At 41.3% G+C, this 24297-nt stretch overlaps 1 protein-coding gene across 1 annotated transcript in view; it reads left to right on the forward strand.

The window, feature by feature from the left end:
- The window catches only part of LOC149550229 (Insulinase (Peptidase family M16) family protein), a 245853-nt gene that overhangs the window by 23680 nt on the left and 197876 nt on the right, over nucleotides 1-24297 (forward strand). The window contains exons 2-3 of the mRNA XM_089793326.1: nucleotides 5932-6007; nucleotides 8418-8464. Coding sequence (XP_089649452.1) covers nucleotides 5932-6007; nucleotides 8418-8464 — 123 coding nt within the window. The remainder of the gene's footprint in view (nucleotides 1-5931; nucleotides 6008-8417; nucleotides 8465-24297) is intronic.

A 24297-nucleotide genomic window follows, 5' to 3' on the forward strand; every position in this document is an offset into this window, starting at 1 on the left:
TTGATTCTGTCGTCGTTTTTTTTTGCTTCCTCTACAATCCACCACAAATCCCTCTGTACAGAAATTCTTCTCCTTCTGGCAGAACAAGCACTCTTCTTTATGTCTCTGTTTCTCGCGGAAGTTTGGCTGGAGGAGGGAATGGAGTCTGGCGGGAATGGTTTTTTACCCATGGCCTTTCTTTCCTTACCCGCGGCCTTTCTTCTCCTCCCCGCGGCCTATCTTCTCCTACCCGCGGCATTTTCTTTCCTTACCCGCGGCCTTCCTGTCGTCGCCCGCGATCTTTTCTCTTACCGTCGGAGGCTGCTAAAAATTCTGGCGGAAATGATTGTAAGCCTGCGGCTATTGTTGGCGGAGGATGCGAAAAAATTTTGTGCCTGCGGACCATTCTTCCACCGGTGGCTTTCTGGCGAGGATTTTCTAAAATGTTATGCCCGCGGGACTTTTAATAACCCGCGGACACACTGTCCCTCCGCTTCCCTGCCCGCGGGGTCCTCTTTCCACCCGCGGACAAACTTTGCCCGCGGGACTTTTTTCACCCGCGGACAGACTCTGCCCGCGTGACTTTTTTTTTTTGGTCAATTTTTCAATTTTTCCTTCTAAAAGAAATCAAATAACAAAGGTACCTCCATTTTGCCTCCAGGCGTCGCTATTCTGCAACGACGACGGAGTCAGCTGGCCATTTTGTGACAGCGACGGAGTCTTCCTGGCACCATATATTTTGAATTTGGATCTGTTGACTGCCGGAGGTACTTTCTGCTCGTCCAAAGTTGATAATCTGATCGCTCCATTGTCGCCGACCTTTCAAATTTGATATGGTCGAACCCATCTGCCCTTGAACTTTTCCACTTTGATTTCATTCTGACCGTCGTACGCCTTACGTTTGTTCTGTGCCACCCCCGTCGCGCATTGTGCCTGTGGTCATTGCGCAATTGGATTATTTCTTTGCTGTCGGTGCCCTTCCACTAATCTTATGCTGCGGTGTAACCTTTTCTTTCCGCGCGGTCTATTCACCATGTACCGAACAGTGGGATCTTTCGTTTTTTTGTGTTCAAACTGTATGTTCTTCCCCTTAGCTTCAGCCTTGGCAGCTTTTCCTTCTTTCGCTTCCCTGCATTCCTCCGGACATTCGTTTTCCTCCTTTTTCTCATCTTCGTCGACCGTTAACATATTGCAGCTCGGAAAGAGTTCGTAGTCTTCTATCTGCCAATGGTAAAGGCCATTCACCGAGTTCAGGTCGTCGTCATTCGATCCTCCATCAAGTCTCAATACTCCTTCATCCGGTTCCATTCTCCTCTTTCTTTCGTCATCACTCTCGCCTTCACTGTCAGAATTTGACAATGCTGCCTCCTCTCCAACCATTTGCGTGTGCAGGTCAATTATGAATCTTTTGCCTCCGCGTTCCATTGATAGGGTATTGCGTTTCCAATGATGTTTTACTTTTGCTTGCACCAACCAATCTCGTCCCAAAATAGCATCATATCCTTTTCTTTTCAATGGAATAACCACAAAATCCAATAAAAATGGTTGCGTACCAATAGTTACCGTTTGTGCCCTTAAGGTTCCCAACGGTTTGATCCCGTGCTGGTCCGCCGTGAGTAACTGGAATGTAGGTGGCCATAGCGTCGGCTTTCCCAACTTCTTCCAAGTATCCTCAGGCAAGACATTCACGCCGGACCCTCCGTCAACAATTGTCTCTGTCAAAACATTTCCCAAAATCCCCATCTCGACGACCGCTGGATGCCGTCTGTAGGTGAGTGCCAGCAGCATTGGGTCTGTTGCCGTCGCTTCCCTACTGTCCCTTCCTGTGTCCTCCGTTGCTTTTGGAAACGGTGTATGATTTAGAATGGCCGTCCATAACTGGGGCATTGTGAGAAGGAGGTCACTTATCTTGACCGGTATCTCCGTTTGTAAGATCTGTCGTACAAGGTTTTGTTCTGCAAAGTTCCTTGCCAAGGTGCTGGTGATATCCTTCAACTGAGATGTCCCCGCCGACGATGCCTTTGCAATGTCCGCCTGTGCTTCCCCCACTTTTCTCTTTTCCTCCGCTTGCCTCCGTGTAATTGCCAGAACCTCCTCTACATCCGTGCCAACAGTGATCAAGTTTACTCCAGCCTTTGGACACTTGGAATCTTCGTGATCGCCGGGTCCGCACCATCTGCATAATAATTTCGGTGTGTTTGCCGTTGTACAATCCCGCGCAAAATGACCCCACAAATTACATGCTCGGCATTGAACGATCGGCCGTCCGTTTGCATCATATTGGGTTTGACTTCGGCCTCCATTATTATTGTTATTATTTGCATTGTTGTTATTTTGCCCTCTGCTATTATTCTTATACCTTCCGGATGTGGCACCATCAATGTTTGCATTTCCGTTATTGCCCGACAGGGAAGCCTGCTGCGTAAGAAGCACCTGCGGAGATCTTCTTGTCTTCATGTTAAAAGGATAGTCCTTTGTCGAATGGCCCATGATCTAACAGATGTCACAGAATTGGTTCTTCGGACACGATCCCTTAGTATGACCGTCGGTCTTACATTCCGTGCACCACAATTCACTACATTTTGACTCCTTTTGCATATTTTTAAACTCCATCATTCGAACCATATCCTTCTGTAAGGCACGAACCTTTTTGTTACTACCTTGGTCGTCGCTGCTATCATCTCCAGCAGATTCGTCATCATCAGAGTCAGAGGAGCTGGTTTTCTTCTTCTTTGTCTTCTGCGCACTTTCAAGGTCGAGTGCTCTGTTATAAGCATCGGCATATGATGACGGTGGCACAATTTTCATTTTCCTGCGCAACTTCGAGCGTAGGCCGTCCACAAACCACCTTTTCTGCAATCCGTCTGCTGGCTTGCTTTCCATTTTGTTTATTAAGTCTTTTAATCTCCTGGCATAGACACGGACAGTTTCGTGCTTCCCCTGCTTGGTATTGAAAATTTCCGCTACGATTTCATTATCATCTCGCAAGAGTTTAAATTCCGCCAAGAACTCCTTTTTAATGTTATCCTAGGTATCCAGCTTCTGCAGATCCATATCTGAAAACCAATCAATCGCGACACCCCGTAAGGTTGCCGGAAAGTGCCTGGCCCATTCGTCAGCATCTGTGATTCCATTTGCCCGCCAGATCGTCTCACATGTCTTACAATGTCAGATGGGGTCGGCTGTACCATCACCTTCAAATTTTGGCAGCTTTTCTTTGGGTCCCGCCATAACTCTAGAGGTCTGCACTCCTACAGTGGTCGGCACTCCCACACCGACAGTCTGGACTTCCACACCGACAGTCTGTACTCCCACACCGGCGGTCTGCACTCCTACACCAGAGGTGTCGACAGCTGCGAACCTTGGTGAAGACGAAGGATCCTTTGAAATTGTTTCCCGCGGAAGTCTATCCTGGACGAAGAGGTCATTCCACGCTCGGGCTCCGTCGGCACTGCGAGCCGTCCGAGTTGATGCTCTTCCGTCTGAATTTTCTTCCCTTGGCGAACACAAATTCAAGAACTCCTCCCGTGCTTCTTCCACCAATTCCACCTGCTGCCGAGTCTCCTCGAACAATTCCTCCGCACTTCGGTTTCCGTCAGCAATCTTCCGAAATCTCCGTCCACGTTCGGCTTGCTGTGCCAGAATTAAATTCTCTTGCGCAATATGGATTCCATCTTTTCCCTTGACCTTATTTCGATCTTTGTTAAGCTAATTTGGCATTAATCTTCATTCCTCCCACCTTCCAGATTCATAAGGCAACGACGCCAAATGTTTACCGTACAGGTAAAGAAGTCAACACATACAGACAATAATAGCAGAATTATATTTGCAATAGTAGACGAATGATGAATTACAATGATCCCAGACAGGATATAAATACTACCGCCGAACCTTCCCGAAGGAGTCTGTCGGCCACAATTATTTTATCCGCTACAAACTATTTACCGCCGGACTGTCGGCTACAGAATACAGAAACATCGCCGGACCGTCGGCTACAGAAACACCACCGGACTGTCGGCTACAGAAACATCGCCGAACCGTCGGCTACAGAAACACTGCCGGACCGTCGGCTACAGAAACACCGCCGGACCGTCGGTTACAGAAACACTGCCGAACCGTCGGCTACAGAAACACCGCCGGACCGTCGGCTACAAAAACACCACCGGACCGTCGTCTACAAAATACCGCCGGAACCATCCAGTCGGCTAACATATGTTAATCTCATTGAGAAACAACTTGAGGAGGGGAGGTATTGCAAAAACCTTCAAATTTAGTAAAAGTACCGACTCATATCAAAGAGCTGCAGAAAATAGACTCAAAACCTAGGTTGCATGGGTACGCTTACTGACATCCCTGGGACATGTACCCACGTACCCAACTACTGGGTACTTAGTGGAGGGCATCATAGCTAAAGACCTTGATTAAGATATCTGATTTTTGTACGGGTTTTTTGTTTGCATACAAGCTTGTTGTTTATCAACCTTAATTCAACACGTAATCAGTTCAAATTTTTGATACACTACTCAATAAATAAACTTTATCACTGTTCAAGTCAGAAGTTTATCATTTGTAAGTCACTATTATATGATTTGTGATCTTCTTGTTCATGTTTAAAGTCTTCCTTCTCTGTTATCCATCTGAAGATTTAGCATATATTACTATTACAAACATATTGCAAAATGTGAAACTGAAAACAATGTATTACATCTGCAGACTTTATCACTGTTCTTGTTTGGGAAAAATATTGTCATGACTCGTACTTTCAGATTTTCTATAAATATCAAATTATATTAAAAAAAGTTGATGTACTCCCATCCCCTATTTTGAAGAAAAGCTGTGTTCGTACCCTAAATACCCAAGTACCCCTGTCCCAATGAAACCTTGCAAGTCAAAACACTTTTTAGGATAGAGATACATAATTGAATAGCAACACAACATGCCATTAATTAATTCAACTCGAAATTTTTTTTTACTGCTCGAAATTGTAAATAGTGTTTATAGATCTATTATTAACATTCTAGAAATAATTTACACACTTTGAGAAAAAATAGAGAAAATTTAACCTGGATGTGGAAACTCCCCGAATCCACCAAAACTCCTTTAAAATTTCTATTAGGGATGTACAATTGGCATATGATGTTTAATTATGACATGTAGCATTAAATAAGCAAAATATAAGTGTTTTTAATTTTTTTTCCATTGTTCAAACTATCTCTAAATCGTGGCCCGCAAGTTTTTTTTTTTTAAAGAGGGGTAAACGCTTTGACCTAGAGCTATGAACCAGTGAGGCCACAAACGGGGGACCTCATCCCCATTAGATTTGAACCTTGATGGCAAGGATAACAACTCAACAACTTAACCATCACGACATGCCACTATTGGCAAAAGGGTTTGTGGTAAACCTAGTGTGACTCGAACCGGAGTTGATGCGTAGCACCGGGATCATTAGCCTAACACTACGCCTCACGACTCGCCTTCACACCAACTCTGCTACTCACTCACCCTTGCTCGCAAGTTTTTTAACATACATAGATCATGACTGTTGTTTGGTGTGGCCATGGAATAGTCAAGACATAATTTGACACAAGAAATATTTAGCTTCACTGGATATTTACGGGACAATTATTTGATATTTATCCTGTGTTAAATATAGAGTATATCATTTAGATTCAATACTTTTCTATTTAGTGTAAAAGGCTTTAAATAATGATAGCTGCATGTTAGGTCCGTAATCAAATCATTTTTAAGGCTCATTAAGATGTTATTATTAGCAATAATTTTCAATAAAATGCGTATAAATGTGTTTCAACAATCGTTTGAAATAAATGCGAATATTTGTTATCATCCGCCTCCTATTTGCTGCTAGCTTTGATTTATTGATTAAGTGCATTTGGTAGATTGGTTAGTTTTGAGTTCTTGGAACACTTTGATTTGACTAATGGGAATTGGCAGGCAGCTGCAGCAATGTGTGTGGGAGTAGGGAGTTTCTCAGATCCATTGGATGGCCAAGGTCTTGCACATTTTTTAGGTTAGTTGTGGTTGGCTTCCTCTGAGATTAATATATGGCCAAACACACTCCTCTCTTGATATGTTTTTATCTACTTTTATTTTGCATTCTACTTTTCTTTATATAATTATGCATGGGAACTAGTTGTAGAAGTGTTGGACAACTGCAACCAGTAATATTTAGCTTGAGAATGTTAAGCTTTTGGCAGAAAAGGTTTCTTTGCTCATATTTTATAGATAGTGAAAAGTCTGGAACAATAAACCATGCCAGAATTATTTTCTACAAATAAACCACAACAAAGCTTGACTGACTTTACTAAAGAGGTCTCAATTGCTAATACCACAGCATAGCGGTGACACTAAATATTTAATACATCAAAACACCTTGGTACACACATTCATTTGCATACATTTCTCTTAGCATCAAATGGTCATGTATACACATGTATTGTTGGTTCCTTGAAGTTTGAACCCATGGAGCTAAATCTAATTTTTTTTCAAAGATTAGGCATCTACATCAAAATATTTTGAACACTGGTAATGTTGTCTGACCAGTATATGCATTTAATAAACGTTAATAATTAGTTTGTTAACTTTAGTGTTTGTAGATTCTCCATTGAAAGCAACCCCAAATAATTCTCTCTTTAATGCTACTCTATGAATTTCATCTTTAGGAATTTCACCAAGTGTATATTGCTCAAGATAATTTTTGAATAGGAAATGGATGGTTTTATTTACTCACACTCTTTTTCAACAACATGGGGCACTGACATGTCACAGCTATATTTTTTATTTTAAAGTGCCCTGTATTATCTGCCCCAGATTGGAGTGATTGACTGTGGATCAAGGGTCTAATGATGTGTTCATAGGTCATTGAAACAAGACAGTTTCTCCTCCACTTACCTTGATCTCACATTGTGCAGTTCTATAAGCTAACCTTCAGCCCAACTATCCTTTTCTCTCCAGCATTAAAACCTAATATTGGTGTCCCCTCTCCACAAAATAATTTGGGTAGTTTCACATCACTCATACTCCTGGTCTCAACCTTAAGAAATTCTCCATTTTGACATAAGGATGAAATTTAGAAGAAGCTCCACGCAGGCTGCTATTGACATAAATATAACTATCAACAAATTGATAGTAAATAAAGAAACATACAAGCTCTTCAAGTCTGTATACAGAAGGAAGATTAGAGGGGTAACACAAAACAAACATTAAAAGGAAGTGCAGCAAGGCACTTCACTCTCATCAATCTATTCCACTGGATTATGAGGTCCATGCTCCATTCTTCTAGGTAAATAGTGCCTTTTCAATTATTGGTTTCACTATTTCTGAGATTCTTTTTGGGGAATTGAGTTTGAACTTAGTTGCTGTAATCTCATTTTTGTTGGTTCTGACCCTCTTACCCACTCACCGAATATGCATTTCACTCTTTTGATTGCATTCGATATCATCCCACCATACACTCTATTTTTGCTCCCCTGCCACCATCATCATGCTTCATATGCCTGCCCAATCTGGGTCCCGCCCTTATCAAATGAACTACTCATCTAAAATTGACTTCCAGTCTAGCACTACCAACTTCTCAGTGGCGTTTCCATGCACTATCCTTAGCACTGACCTCCAGTGCATTTTTTGACCTTCTCTGCTGCTAACATGTGTGGAAATCCCCATGTAACTGACAACAACCTTGTGTGAGATGGCCAGTTCCATTTGGGATTAAGGAAAACATATAAGGGAAGCAAAAAGCCATTAACCTTTCAGGAGTTTACACTGCTGCACATTTCAGAGAAAAATTAGGAAAAAATGAACACGATGAATAATAATATGGGCAAATTAAATGTTATTAACCAGAACATGAGAGCACCATACAGAGGCTATAGACAACTTGCTGTTATCAGAGAATGCTAAGAGACGAATCAGTGGGATAGATTAAGAACAAGCAGATCTTCCTTCTCCACCCCAATCCTAGTTTTTCATGAGACAAACTAAATAAATGCTGTTGGTAGAGGACATAATTGGTCTGCTGGACCTGTTCAACCCTAGGTAACATTGAATGCTCGGGACACTCTTGAACATTGAACGCTTGGGAACACTAGCTGAAGTGCTAGCTCCCTGCTTGCTCTTGATGTTCTCTTTCTGAATTCTGTCTCTTTGTACATACAGACTTTGTTAAACTCTTGGGTATATTTTTAGCAGCACTTTTGTATTGCATAACTTTCACTTATCTAAAATCTGCTGTTATTGCTGTTCTCTTGCTTCCAGGGGAGTAATTTTGTATTTCTAAAAATGGTGGTAATTTTTATAACTTGCCCTTAACTTATATATATTTTTCATATATGTTTTTTCCTTGATCAATAAAAGAAGCATTGATTGGTCAATATACTTAATTTTTTCACTGTTCTTGCATTAATGACTACATATCTCTGCAGAGCACATGCTGTTTATGGGGAGCTCTGAATTTCCAGATGAAAATGAGGTGTCGTCTTTCATTCCATGGGTCATTTTATTCATATTACTTACTGTTCATATTTGCAGATTAAACTTCTTGCTCATCTGCTTATGTTGTATTGTTTAAGTTCCTTTTAGAAGGTGCGAAATAATTGCATGGTAGAAGTCTAGATTCATGTTTGCTTGACAAGGAAGTGGAACATTCTTATCTCCAGTTCAAATATCCAAATATTATAATATGCTTGTTTCAATAGAGAGTTTTTGATTTGATTTTATAGTCAATAGTAAGCTGACCTAATACTATATTAAAAAACTTCTTTTATTTATTGTTTATAGTTATAAATATGCACTTTTTAATCTATTAAGTGAATATTGAGGCATACTGTATAGTTGAAGTTCAGGAACATTCAAGTAATACATGTTTTTGAGTGGTTATTATTCATGGGGTTGCACCCATTCATTAACAATAAATGCATCATTGGAGAGTTCCCATTACTTCTTGGACTGCATTCTATCCTGAGTGGCTTTCTTTGTTAAAAAGCTTAACCATTTACCATTCACCATCATAGACTTGTAGATATCAGTTTTCCACAATCCATAAGAAATCTTTGTTGTATTACTTCTGGGCAGATTGTGTGATAATTTTTGCATCAATGTTTCGGATCACACTCTGTGATCCATCATCAGGATGAAAGAGCTCAAGGAGAAATGTGGTAAGATTGCAGACCCATGGTGGATAAAAAGGGTGGGGGGGGGGGGATGGGGGTTGTTGGGGTGCACGACATTCGAGGTTTGGCAGCAAGTTGAATCAAGGAAGGATCACAGGTATAGGGAGAAAAAGAAAAAGAAAAAGAAAACAAGAGAAGGAACTAAGCAAGAGAAAGGAAACCAACTAACTCATGAAAATAAAATAAGGATAAAACTTTTATATATATATATATATATATATATATATCACAGTTATAGGGAGAAAAATAAAAAGAAAAACAAAACAATAGAAGGAACTAAGCAAGAGAAAGGAAACCAACTAACTTATGAAAATAAAACAAGGATAAAACTTATATATATATTCTTAAACATTTTTCTTTCTTTTTAATTGTTCATCTTCACATTATTTTAGATATTAATATATTCTTAAACGTTTTTCTTTTTATATGTATTATTATCTAAAATAATGTGAAGAACAATTAAAAAGAAAAACGTTTAAGAATATATTATTATCTAAAATAATGTGAAGATGAACAATTAAAAAGAAAGAAAAATGTTTAAGAAAAAAAAAAAAAAAAAAAAAATATAATAAAAATAATTAAAAATAAAAATAAATTAACGATAATAATAATAATAATATTATTATATATGTATAACATAAAATAAAAATAATAATAATATATATATTATTATATATTATTAGGTGTTCTGAAGACGCTCATCTTGAGAGCCTTCTGCATCTGCGATGATGAGCACATAGACCTTGAGCTCTCACATCTTCCCAATGTCTTCCAAATGAATGGGTACTCAAGCAAACAAATCACGAAGGCGATCAAAGACACCAAAACCCTTATCCTCTCTCAATCCAAACCCCAAAAAATCCCTTACGCTCATAGTGTCTCGTTACCCTATATCAATGGGATCTCCCACAAGATTTCCAAAATCCTAGCCAACAAGGGCATTCGTAGCACTTTCAAACCCCCTTCTCGTTGGTTAAACATCGTATCCACTCGCTGAAAGACCCTAAAGACCTCCTTATGGAATTAGGAGTCTACAAGATTGAATGTTCTTGTGGTGTTCCTTATATAGGAGAAACAAGACGTGCCATCAAAACTTGATTAAAAGAACATGGGGCTGACATAAAACACGATAGAGTCCTCAACCACCAAACACCACATTTGCTTAGAGAACACTCAAGTCATATGCAAAGAAGATAGTTTCTTTAGTCGAAAAATTAAAGAGGCCATTGAAATTGGCAACCACCCATGGAACCTTAATCGAGACGAAGGGTTCTTTCTGAGCCATTCTTGGCAACCCTCATTATCCTCTATTAGAAACTATTCAGGTCACCCCTGAGGTTCTCTCTCTCTCTCTCTCTCCCTCTCTCCCCCCCTCCTTCTCTCTCTCTCTCTCTCTCTCTCTCTCTCTCTCTCTCGCCATCGTCCCTCCACCGCTCTCCCTCTCTTGTTTTGTTTTTCTTTTTATTTTTCTCCTTGTACCTTTGATCCTTCCTTGATTCAACTTGCTGCCAAACCTCGAATGTTGTGCATCCCAACAACCCTCCCCACCCTTTTTATCCACCATGGGTCTGCAATCTTACCACATTTCTCCTTGAGCTCTTTCATCCTGATGATGGATCATAGAGTGTGATCTGAAATGTTGATGCAAAAATTATCACACAATCTGCCCAGAAGTAATACAACAAAGACATCATAGACTTGTTTAATACACCATCTGGGCTCCAGGGAGCTAGTGTAAATATTCTGCTAATTTGTTGATTATTTGTATCAGACTTTTAATTCAGTTTGAATGGCTGGGAATGATCTTCTCAAAATTATCAATGTTCAGATTGTTTGTTGAAGGTATAACTTATCTTGAATGCAGATCCAATGTTCTATTATCAATCTGATAATGTAGAATATTTCAGACTTATTATTTGCTGGAAGTGAGATGCTTATAGGAGCAGACTGCTGTGTATTGTGTGTCCTATAATCTGCATCCACAACCAAATATATATCTTGCTAGAGGGTGTGTCCCTCAAGGGACATAACCCTTAATTTGACATTAATTATACCTCTTCCTAAGTCGGCGATTTCAAGAGACTTAGTTTAGTAATTAACTAACTAACCATTAGTTTAGTCAAACACAAACAAAGACACCTCTATGGAAGTCGCTGGCACCTATAGGAGAAACAAGTATAAATATTAGATGCCAATCTTTAGATATATTAATATTAAGAGAGGTATGGTCTGTACTGTCAGACCTGTAGGATTATTTAGGTTAGTATTTTAACAGCTAGGTCAACCTTTTCTAGTAAATGTTATTCCCCAAATTATAACTGGCATCTTATCTGTTTCAGTAGTCACCAGTTATCATGTTTCATGAGAGCCCACCACTGGGAAAATTGATTGCCTTTGCATTTTTCTGTCATTCACTGTTTTAGTGTTGATTTCTCTTCTTAGGTGGCTGTGTCTGTGGATAGTTTTCCCTGCTAGTGGTACATGGAGCTCCTCCCCAAGGTTTACTTTGATTGTACTTTGTATTTAAATGTATCAAATATATCTAGACTTGACTCATTTCTTTTTATGTAGTCATTTATTGATTCACTCGATGCTTATCACTTCAGGTAACAAGTTTAACACATACAAAATAGATAGTAACTGAAAGTAATGTAATTTAACTTAATTATCAAGATACTTGCCAAGCTTTAATTATGAATCTTAGAAAATGCTTACAGCTATATATCTATCAGGCTCACAATGCCAACATAACTCCTTCATTCTGAAATAATGATGTCTCTTGGGCAAATACATGTCATATATAAGTGCCGAAGGGGTGTGACTACCAACTACCACGACCAATCAAGCCACCTATCCTTTTGGACACACTAACAATTATTAAAAACTAGTTTTACCAACAACATCATCCCCTCAAAAAGAAAGTCGTTTCCGGATCACACAAAACAAAATTTGACACAACCAACTATGCAAGGAAATACAGCAGAAGGGGCTAAGAAAGCCTGCCTAAAGGAGTCAGCTGCTCTCTCAGCTTATATGCCTATTTTCTCTGGTATTTCCGATTGCTCTCAGCTTCCATATTACGTGCCCATGTTGACTTCAACATATAAGTGGCCTCCAAAATCTCCTTGTCCTTCTTATCTACCAACTCCATAGTAGTGGCAAGACGAGTCTTCAACATCTCTCGCTCAGCTCTCTCCTCAGCCTAGTGAGCCTCTCTCACTGCCAACCTAGCTTCCTTCTTTGCAAGCTGATCTTTGTATTGGGCCAACCCACCGTCTACCTCCTGTAATTGTTTGGCTAGCTCCTCTTGAGCTGTAATTGTTGCCACTCGTTGGGCTTTAGCCTTGAGGCCACATGCCGAATCTGCCTCCACTCATAATATCCCTCGCAAAAAATCCGCTCAACTCTCTGTAAGGAGGTTTGGGCATGATTCTCTCCTATAGCCTCATGGAGGCTCTAATCCTCCAGCATCTTGAGGGTCTCACTAATAGGCCACCCCCAAGATGTGAAACACCTAGCAAACTCCTTGACATGTCCTTGGCTAACAGATGTTAAGAGGTGCCCGACCTGGTGCTCTATCCCCTATTAGGCTTGTAGCCACATTGAAGCCACCACCCTTTGGGCACTGGCCACCATGCCTGCCAAATATTGGTCTTGGTCCAGATCACCAGACTCTCCTCAAGCCTCCTTGTTTACCGTACAGGGTAAGAAACTTAACACATGAAGTATAGTACAATTCAATGCAGAATAGATACTTTATTCATATATGCACTCAATGATTACAATTCGAATACAATGACTACAATGATGATTCCAAAGTCCATCTCGGACGTGTACATATGCCTTTTTGAAGGTGTGACTCAAGCGTCACGCGTCCGTTCGGATACTACTCTACTCGGCTACACTATACATTTTACTGACAACATTATCCCCCTCGAAAGAAAAGTCGTCTCTGGACGACAATACAACAGAACTCAAGGTAAACAAAATACATCAAAAATACTAAACAGAGGGATGCATCCCTGGCGTAGTGGTTGTTCGCGCCCTCAACTCGTTCAGCTCCGCCCGTAGCTTGTAGACCTGTTCTTTCCTAATCTTCAGTTCTGCTTCTGCTTCCATCTGAAGCTCTAGGGTTGACTGCATCATCTCTCCGACTTCTCCCAACTCCTCCTTTGCTGCCACCTGTTCTTTTTCTGCTGCCAATTGACTCTGTCTAACTAACAGCGCTGTCCTCTTGGATTGATAGGCTGCCCTCTCAGATTCCCAGGCTGCCCTCTTTGAAGCTAACCTGGCAGCTTACTCCTCTTGAGCTCTCTCAGCTGCTACCTGATCTGCCTAACTCCTCCGAAGAGTGTAGCACGCCTCCCTGTGTAACTTCACTATCTCATGAATCAAAGCCTCTACTCGGCTCTCCATACTAGGATCTCTCGTCGTGGCCCAATCTTACCACATCTCCGCAATCTTCACATTTGGCCATCCCCTCTCCTCAAAAGAAACTGTAAAGGTAGCTAGACATCCCAACCTCATGAAAGATATGACTCCCTCCAGCTCCTTCACCAATGACTCCAATCCCTAATTTTTTGTCAAATCTAACATTGGCGAGCCTGAGTCGCTAGGGCTGCTACATCAGCAAGAAATGTCTCTCTTATCCCTCTCTCCCACACTACTGAGTGTTCCTGCTGTGCACCGATAGCCCTCTCCACTGCCTCCGCCATATGCCCAACAGCACTATGCGGTACTCTCTCACTCTGTGTTTGCCCAATCTGCTCTAATGGGTTCTTCGGGACTGCTTCCCGTGTGGGTGTCGGCAAGTATGTCACTCAAGGTGCCGGGGTTCGGTAGAACCGTGTACTCAAGAAAGCACTTACCTTTTGGGTTCGACTCTCTGTTTTGCTCAGGTGATGCTAGCAGTGCTGTATCTACTATGACCACCGAATTAGAACCTACTACATCCAGTTGGACACTTGATGCCCCCAACTCCTCGCCTATACCTCCATCACCCCTATCTCTGTCTCTATCTCTGTATCAAGTACCAAAGTCTCATCTCCTGTATCTGGAGAGTCTCACGAGCCGACTCTATTGGTATCTCTGGGGCTGCTATCTCTGTCGGTGACGGATGTGACTCCACTATAGCTCATGTCTCTACGGTGGGTTGTGTTGTAGCTGAAACTGGTGTCATCACCATTGGCTACTTGAACTGTCCAAACCCTGGGATGCCATGTATACCCACAGGAACCAAGTGTGTCGTAGTTGAAAGTACAAACCGCGGAAATCTCAACGGTGTAGTAGTGATCACCTCTACCTCCTCGTCCTCTTCCTCTTCTCCCTCAGTCCCACTCTCCTCTAAAGATGTCTCCTCTCGACCAGTATCTGTGTTTCCACCATCTGGCCTCGGTCGCTTCTGTCCGATGGTTTTATTGCTGAGTGTATCCAAATGCCTCCACTGCATAATAGGTGGTTTGCCAGGTGCGAGTGGTCCCAGTTTGGCTTCCAGTGCATCATTTGGGATCATCCGTATCGTTGCATCCAAGAACAGACCAATAGCATAATGTGTCATATAGAACGTTTTGTGCTGCAATGTCATAAACTTCGACATCTGTTCGGCCAATAATGCTGCCCAATCATATACCCTGTCGTGCAAAATCCTGTTCATCATGGGTATGTGGGGAAAAAAGATATTCAAAGCACGGCTTGAACTTGTGAGGCGGCTTTTCACTATGTCCATCAAACAACGCCAATGACCCTCTTGGATATTAGATTTCTTTAACCCTTTGCCCTTGGACCTGTCTGAAAGAGCCTCTTGTTCCGCCTGCGACAGGTCTCCACACACAAGTTGTATCAACTTCAACTTCACTTCACGGCGCATCTTTTTTGGCTTGCTTTCTATTTTTCTCCTGCCCTAAGCATGACCAGGTATGCCAAATACTCGTGTAAAATCAGCCGGTTTGAATGATAGTACTAAATTGCGATCAAGATATTCAAACGTACTGGTTTGAGAGAACTTGTCATACGTTTCAATCATAATGCACAAAAAGCCTTCGTAGTCTCTGATGCAAAATACTGGTATTTGCACGACCCATTCTACTTGAGCTTTTCGGATACTAGCCTTCACCTAGTGGCTTCTCTGGAGTCTCCTGCCACCACTTCCGACACTATGCACCATTTAACCCTTTGAATGTAATACTTTGTACTGTAGGAATGTCGCCCGGCTGCTTCGGTTGCTTTACTTTCTTCTTACTTGCACCTACACTAGTCCTTGCATTGGTTCCTTTGGCTACATGAATTTTGGATGGTAGTGTCTTCACGTTCTTGTTCATGGCAGCGTCTTCGTCTAGTTTCCTCTTCCAATCCTTCTTTCCATTTGACTGCATAACTGTCACTTCTTTGTCGTTTTGTGAATAAATCACAAACCGTTAGGCAATTACTTCTCGTACGCACTTGCTACAAATTCCTCTCTTAGCGTCCGTACTGTATGACTTCCCTCAAGTTTGGTGAAATATGGCTACACAATTCCTTCATTGAATCTGCTCCTCCTGTGATGGTATGGCTTGACTTTAATTCCTTTCTGCTCTGTATGGTTTCCTTTTTATTTTGAAACAACTTAACTCCTCCCACCGTACGACTTTATATCCTTTCCTCCCTATTGTTTCCAATGATTTGTACGGCTCCTAAGTTTAATAGTTTCTTCACAACATGCGGCTACATACCGTACGGCCAATTCTGGGCACTCTTCTCCCTTCTCCTTTTCAATTTTTCGTACAGTCTCCAATTCTGTACGGGCTTGTCTTTATGTCTTTCAATCTCGTACTACCCAATTTTCTGTCTCTGCCTCTTCAATACTTATCTAATGCTCTTCCTTAGCCGGTCGTACATTTGTATTTACTGGCCGTACGGTGACATGGTTTGATTGTTTTCTTTTCGTACGGATTCCCTTCATCTAGCCGTACGGTCTTCCTTTACAATGTCTCTTTACTTAGCTGCATGGTTTGGTCTTTCTTCAAAATGCATTGCCTAGCTGAATGGAAGCTTTACTATCTCTGAAAATTGCTCCTCAAGCCCGTATAGAGCTTTTATCTCAGTGATTTTACTTGAGTCCGTACGGAGTTTGGATTTTTGTTTCGGCAATACTTAATGGCCATACGGTCTTCTTTATTTCCATGCTGCCAAAGGCCATACGGTCTTTTTAACTTCTCATTATTTGCAAATTATTTCCATTTAAGACTGTATGGTAGGCTGTGTTTTCCCCTCGTCACACTTTATTACTTTATTCCAGCTGTGCTCTTTCATGTTTTATTATTTTATTACTTCATACTTTTAAAACCATAGTTTATTATTTGGCACTTTAAAACTATGTTCAACTTCAATAATTTATTCCTTATTATACATATATATACATTATTTACAAACATTTTTTTTTCTTTTCTCAGTTGTTTGTAGGCGGAGGACCATTTCTTTCATGGTATATTTTTAACTTTGATCCATTTACTGCATCTGGTATTTCTTTTTCGTCTAGTGTCCATAGCTTAATTGCCCCGTTATAGCCAACTTCCTTTATCTTGTATGGCACGACCCATTTAACTTTGAACTTTCTAGGTTTGATTTCATTCCGTCTGTTATACTTCAATACTAACTGGCCCGGTTGAGAGTTGTTTAATTTTAAGTGCTTATCATGCCATGCCTTTCGCGGGTTTTGTGTAACTTCGATGGCCCACTGTGCCTGTAGCTGTTGCTCATCAAGTTTGTTCAAATTGTACAATCTCTCCCTTAAGCTTTCCATGTTGCCCAACTTGTTCTCAATTGCTATCCTCAAACTCGGTACCATAAATTCTGTCGGTACCACTGCCTCCTGTCCGTACATTAGCTGAAACGGGGTATGTCCTGTAGTTACTTTGTATGAAGTACTGTACGCCCATAGGGCGGAAGGTAACTTTTCTTCCCAGTCTTCTCCCTCAACTACACAAGATTTATAAATCACTCCAAGTAGGATTTTGTTCATTGCTTCGGCCTGTTTGTTAGCTCTTGGATAGTACGGGCTCGATAATGAATGATAAATCTTGAATTCAGTGGTGAGCACTCGGATAACATGGTTCACAAAGTGTCCTCTTCGATCACTTGTCCATTGCAGTGGGATCTCGTACCTTGTAATAATTTGCTCATATATAAATCTTGCTGTGCTTATTGCTGAGTTGGCTGGTAATGCACGTGCCTCCACCCATTTAGTCAGGTACTCCGTCGCTACCACAATGTATCAACACCTTCTTGTTTTGCTCACTCTCAGTGGTCCAATGAAATCCAATCCCCATCTTTCAAAAAGTTCTTGTGCTTGCGAGGGATTCAAAGGCATGAAGTCTCTCTTCAATGCTTTCCCGACCCACTGACATGTATCGTATGCAACAACCCACTCCCTAGCGTCGTTGTATGCAGTCGGCCACCATAATCCTGCCAAAAGTATCTTTCGCGCAGTTGTATCCAGCCCCATATGTCCTCCTGTTGGTCCTTCGTGTGCTTCCTTTAATACTTTCGGAATTTCCTCCTCTAGGACGCACCGCCTTAGGATTTGATCCGGTCCCATTTTGTATAATAGCCTGTTTATTAACTGAAACGTTCGGCTCCTCAGTACCAGTTTCTGTCTTTCATTTGGTGGCATGCCACTAGGAAACTGCCCCGTCGATAGATATTCTCCAATGCGTGTGTACCAAGCTGGTAGTACTGTAACATGAAATAGCTGTGCATATGGAAAATCATCATTATTTCCTTCAGGTGGCTCCCCCGATTTTATTCTTGACAGGTGATCTGCACTCACATGACTTTTCCTCAGCCGTACTACGATCTTAGATGTAAACTTCTGTAATAATAACAACCATTGACTTATTCTTCCTTGAATAATCGGCTTATTTACCAAGTATAGCAGCGCTTGATGATCTACCTAGAATACAAATGGAGTAGCCAACAAGTAATGTCTATATTTTTGCACTGCGTATACCATCCCCAACGCCTCTTGCTCCGTGGTACTATAATTTTTCTTTGCCTTCGACAACAATCTACTTTCAAAGTATATTGGATGGTCCAACCTGTGGTCACTAGTTTGCGCCAGTGTCACTTCGATGGCATAATTTGATGCATCTACATGAACATGAAATTCTTTGTACCAATTTGGATAGGCCAAAATAGAAGCCATAGCCAACCTTGTTTTTAGTCCCTCAAAAGCTTCATTCTGTTCAGCCTCCCATTTGTAAGATTCACCCTTGCAGGTGAGTTTGTCTAATGGATAAGAATTTTTTGCAAAGTTTTTAATAAATCTCCGGTAATAACCGATGTGCCCTAAAAATGACTTTACTTCCGATACATCCGTCGAAGGTGGCATCTCCAAGATTACGTGGACCTTGTTTGGATCCGTCTTCAATCCTTCTTTACAAACTATGTGTCCGAGCAGCTTTCCACACATATTCTTATTTGTGTTGTGTCCTTTTTCAGGGATATCATGATCGATGATACCCACTCACTTGTCTGCACTTTAAAAATGATTCCTACCTCCAGCATCCTGTCAATTTCTTCCATGACCCATGCTGTATATTTCTTATTCATTTTGTACGGCCGCTTCCGTACAGGTACTGCACCTTCAATCAATGGTATCCAGTGAACAAAGTTCTGGTGGCACTCCTTTTAAGTCTTTATATGTCTAAGCAAAAACATTCTTGTACTCCATGAATATTTTGAATGCTGCCGCCTTCAACACTGGGTTCCAATCATCTCCTACCAGAACGTTTTTTGGATTTTCTTCATCGCCTAAGTTCATTGTTTTCATCGTAGGCTCTTCGTATTTCATCAGTTTATCTTCATTGAACGTATGGGCCTGTGTTTCATCCACGTGCGCTTCTCCCTCCTTCAGTTCATTGTACTCTTTCGGGAACTCATTGACTGCTTTTTCTTCCTCAACACTCAACATGTTGCAGCTCGGAAAGACCTCATAATCTTCCATTTGCCAGTGTAGCAGTCCGTTCATCGAATCTTGGTCGTCATCAGTTGGTCCTCCTTCCTAATCTTAACACCCCTTCATCTGGTTCCATCCCCTTTTTGCCTTCGTCATCACTCTCGCCTTCTCCTTTCGAGTCCGATGACATTGCTTCTTCCCCTACCATTTGTGTATGCAAATCAATATAAATCTCCTGCCTCCTCTCTCCATGGACAGGGTGTTCCGTTTTCAATCGTGCTTTACCTTTGCCCGCACCAGCCACCCCCGTCTTAGGATGGCGTCGTACCCTCTTCTCTTGAGTGGAATGACCACAAAATCCAGTAAAAATGGTTGTGTCCCAATTGTTACCGGTTGTGCCATCAAAGTTTCCAACAACTTTATCCCATGCTGATCTGCTGTGAGTAACTGGAAAGTAGGTGGCCATAGTGTGGGTTATCCAAGCTTTTTCCAAATATCTTTCGGCAGCACGTTCACTCTTGATCCCTCGTCTACAATTGTATCTGTCAACACAGTACCCAAGATGCCCATCTCCACTACTGTTGGGTGCCTCCTTGTTGTAAGTGCTAGTAACATCGGGTCTGCTGCCGTTGTTCCCTTACTATCCCTTACTTCCTCCATCGCTCTCGGGGATGGTTAGCAAAGTGGCCCCAAAGATTGCATGCCCGACACTATATCATCGGCCGTCTGTTCGCATCATATTGTATTCGACTTCAGCGTCCGTTGTTATTGTTGTTGTTTCCACCCCTTCTGCATCTGTTATTATTGCGATATCCACCCGAAGTTGCATCATTGCTTGTGTTATTGTTATTGTTGGTGGACACTTCTTGCGTTAGTAACACCTATTGGTGTCCTTTTGCTTTCATGTTAAATGGGCACTCTTTCAGGTAATGCCTCGCCACCTGGCAGATGTCACAAAACTATTTCTTCGGACATGAGCCCTTCGTATGGCCATCCTTGTTACAATCTGTGCACCACAGTTCTCCCTTCACTGTGTTCGGATTCTTTTTCAAATTCTTAAATTCTTTCATCATACGAAGCATATCTTTTTCTAATGCTCACACCTTCTTGTTTGATTCCTCATCACTACTGCTACTTTTCGAGGATGAATCATTTGAATTGGAGGATTTATGCTTTTGCTTCTTATTTGTCTTCTATTCACTTTTTAAATCCATTGCATGAGTATACGCGTTGGTGTACGACGCCGGTGGTACAATCTTCATCTTCTTTTTCAGAGCCGACCGTAGCCCCTTCACAAACCATCGTTTTTTCAAACTGTTCGCTGGTTGACTTTCCATCTTTCCAACCAGTTCTTTCAGTTGTCTAGCATAGGCTCAGACTGTTTCATTCTTCCCTTGTTTAATACTATATATCTCTGCTACTATTTCATTATCGTTCCGAAGCAATCTGAACTCTGCTATAAATTCTTTTTTAATGTTCTCCCATGTATTGAGTTTCTGAGGATTGGTGTCGGAAAACCAATTTATTGCTACACCCCGCAGTGTTGTTGGGAACTGTCTGACCCAATTGTCTTCATCCGTCACGCCATTTGCCGTTCATATGGTTTCACATGTTTTACAATGTTAGATAGGGTCCGTTGTACCATCACCATGAAACTTGGGTAATTTTTCTTTCGGACTTGCCATCATTACTTTCCTTTGATTTTGAGGTACTTGTGTACCCGCGCTATTTTGAACTCCCGTGCTATTTTGTACACCCGTGCTGTTTCGTACACCCACGCTGCTCTATATAATGGTCTTGTTTCCAACAACGGCGTTCCCTGGTGAAAGGTCTTCTTCAAGTGAGGTTGTTCCATTCTCCGCCTGTATCCATTCGTCCGATGTATCAGGAACGAAGAGTTCACTCCACACTCTTGCTTCTTCGGCACTCCGAGCCGTGCGAGTTGCTTCCCTTTCGTTCGGACACTCTCCCCTCAGCGTATACAGGTTAAGAAACTCCTCCTTCGTTTCTTCCACCAAATTTAATCGCTGTCGAGTCTCCTCCAACAATTCCTCAACACTCTTCAGTCTACTAAATGAGTGCACTCCCTCCGTCTATGCCTCTTCACCCCTTTGGTGCCCCTCAACAATCTGCTGAAGCCTCTGCCTGCGCTTTGCCTGCTGTGCTAAAATTAAAACTTCTTGTGCTGTACGTAGTTCATCCTTATCTTTCATCTTGTTCCTATCCTTGTTAAGCAAATTCGGCATTAATTTTCATATCATTCCTTCGTTCCAAGTATGTCTGGCAATGGTGCCAAATGTTTACCGTACAGGGTAAGAAACTTAACACATGTAGTATAGTACGATTCAATGCAGAACAAATACTTTATTCATATATGCACTCAATGATTACAATCCGAATACAATGACTACAATGATGATTCCAAAGTCCATCTCGAATGTGTACATATACCTTTTTGAAGGGGTGACTCAAGTGTCATGCGTCCGTTCAAATACTACTCTACCCGTCGGCTAGACTATACATTTTATCGACAACACTCCTGAGGGAATATCTGCAGAAGGTATGTCTCTATTGTGCCTACACATGCATTCTTTCTAGTCATAACATGAGCTCACTCTAGCTCAAGCTCCAAGTTTACAATGTAACTAGGTGGGGGGGCTATTGCCGTGGTGAACATATCGTAGGCCTCGCAGGCATAATGGGGGCAAGATGGAATTGATTGAGCCGACTGTCAATTTTCAACTTTGACACAGTCCCCGCACTAACATATCCACCACTCTGTCCTTGGTCATGTCCTCACCAACACACTCTGTTATAGTAACTACATCCATCTCCACTGCCTCATCAATGTGAATCAACTTTCCATTCTACTCACATATACTTCCAACTAAGTTGACCACCATTGGCATTGGCACTCCTGTACTCATGTTGACCGACGTTCTCACCTGACCAAACCTTGGCATGTACATCGTGGTCATCAATCTTGTAGTCATAGGGCGAGGAGTCAAGTGGGCCTTCTAGAGGAGTGGCAGAGTAAAGAGAACTTGCTCAATGCCATCGCTAATTGGTGCAGATGTGGCTGCTCAATCCACAACCTTTGTCTCCATGGCTTGGCTATCACTTGATTCCTCTGAGCTCTCACTCGTCTCCTCCTACCATGGTTGATGTATATGTTGGACGTAGAGTTTGAAACCGCTTTATGCTTCCGCTTTTGTCCCATAGGTGCACCACCAACATCTAAAGGCCACCAATGAAATATAGGAGACTCACCCAGTGCCATAGTGTTCTCTAGCTTCCCTTCCAGTTCAACATGCAAAATACGAGTAACTTAAAAAAACAACCCAATAGCGTAATGTGGTGTATAGAATGGTTATGGTGAAACATGAGAAACTCATACATCCTCTCTACCAGTAGGGATGCCCAATCATACATAATACAATTATTGATACCGTTAATGAGAAGAATAATATCAAATGCTCTACTCGAACTAGTAAGCTTGCTCTTCACTACATCCATGAGACAATGCCACTCTTATGCTGCAGTAAATGATTTCTTCACCCTACAACTCTTGGATGCACTTGCTACAAAATTCATTTCTAGTGGTGCGAGGTTCCTTGAGACTAGTTTAATGAAACCCTCTTTCTCTTCTCTAGTCATTTTCTTTGCCTTCATATCTATTTTCTTCCCATTTCTTCTCGGAATGCCAAACACTCGTGATTTCAATTGCTATGAACGAGACCTTGAGGTTGTACCTAGGGTACTCTAAGGTGTTGGCGCATGTGAACTATCAAAGGAATCGACAAGCATACAAAGGGTACCCTTGTAGTTGTGGATACAAAATACTAGCATTTGTATGGCCCAATGCACTTCAGCCTGCTTTATGTGTAGATTTATCAAGTTTGTGTTTGTTGTCTCCTGCCACAATTTCGCGCATTCAAGACCATTCAGTTCTATAAATACTACATTTTATGCTATGATATCCTCATCTTTTTGTGCATGTGCAAGATTAGATCTGCACCTTCACTACAAATTCTTTTTCTTCTTCCCTAAGTCCATGTCCATTTTCCAGCTACTCTTACTCTTGAGGGCAAAACCTTTGCTTTGCTAGTTATGCTCGAAGAACTACTGGATGGTGACTGTGGTTGTTTCTTTCAATCCTTCTTTCTTGCCTCTTGCATTTTATTGGAAGTTTAATAAATTTTGCGAAGTTTCAAATTTTGCCTCTGCTGAATTTTCTCCAAGTGGTAGTTTCCCACTACACTGGGAGGACACCTGTCTCTCTTGGATTTAATACTATTTTTCTGCATGTTTCCGTTGTTTTCTCCAAATGATATCATGTGGTAATTCCTAGAGGATGTTGGGACCATTATGCATAAAAATCCAAACGTGAAACATCAGGCCTCACCTCAGATCACTTTCTATTTTCTTTAGGATGCTTTTTCTTGTAGACTTCTTTCTGTTCGACTTTTGAGAGTCTAGAAGCCATGAGCTTAATTGATATTTGGCTCTAATATGTAGGGGTTGTCATTAGGCAAACATGGTTCTAATTACTGAGCAACCTGTGATCAATACAATTGTTGGATTATATCAGGTGGGGAAGAGTAAAGCGTGATTGTGAAGCTGAAATTTGATTTTGTATCCATGTTTATTTAAAGAACTCTTGGCCCCTAAACCCCACATTTTCATAGTTTTAGTGTTAGATATGAGTTTCAATATGCCCATTAACAATTTCCTTAAGGTATAAGATTCTCAATACTTCTGTTGAGCAATCTTAAAAATCTGGCATCTCTCTTCTGGTTTAACTCTAGTGTTCACTTGATGTGTAAGGTTGTTTACAAAAGGTCACTGGAACCTGCTATCCTTTTTAATCCCTCACCACATCCATTTTTGGATTGGTTGTTCAGGCTAGTATTAGCAGGTAGCATATGCCACATAGCTACTCAATGTCAGATTATGGTTTTGGTTCAGTTTGTGTACACTTAAGAATGAGAGATTGCAATTTCTGTAAAATAATCTTTCTTTATTCTTAGCAGTGAAGTCAGTGTCTTGTTTGGCAGTGACTTTAAAACTCCCGTTACCTTTTTATTTTATGGTGTTGGACTACTTATTTATTAAATTATTAATTTTTAAAATTTCATGAGAGCTATAATTGGTAGGTTGATCAGAAAACTGTTATTTGGGCAAAATATGTGAATTTCGTAA

Source organism: Cupressus sempervirens, chromosome 7, assembly GCF_028749045.1.
Source record: "Cupressus sempervirens isolate cs-2001-9-10 chromosome 7, ASM2874904v1, whole genome shotgun sequence".
NCBI lineage: Eukaryota > Viridiplantae > Streptophyta > Pinopsida > Cupressales > Cupressaceae > Cupressus > Cupressus sempervirens.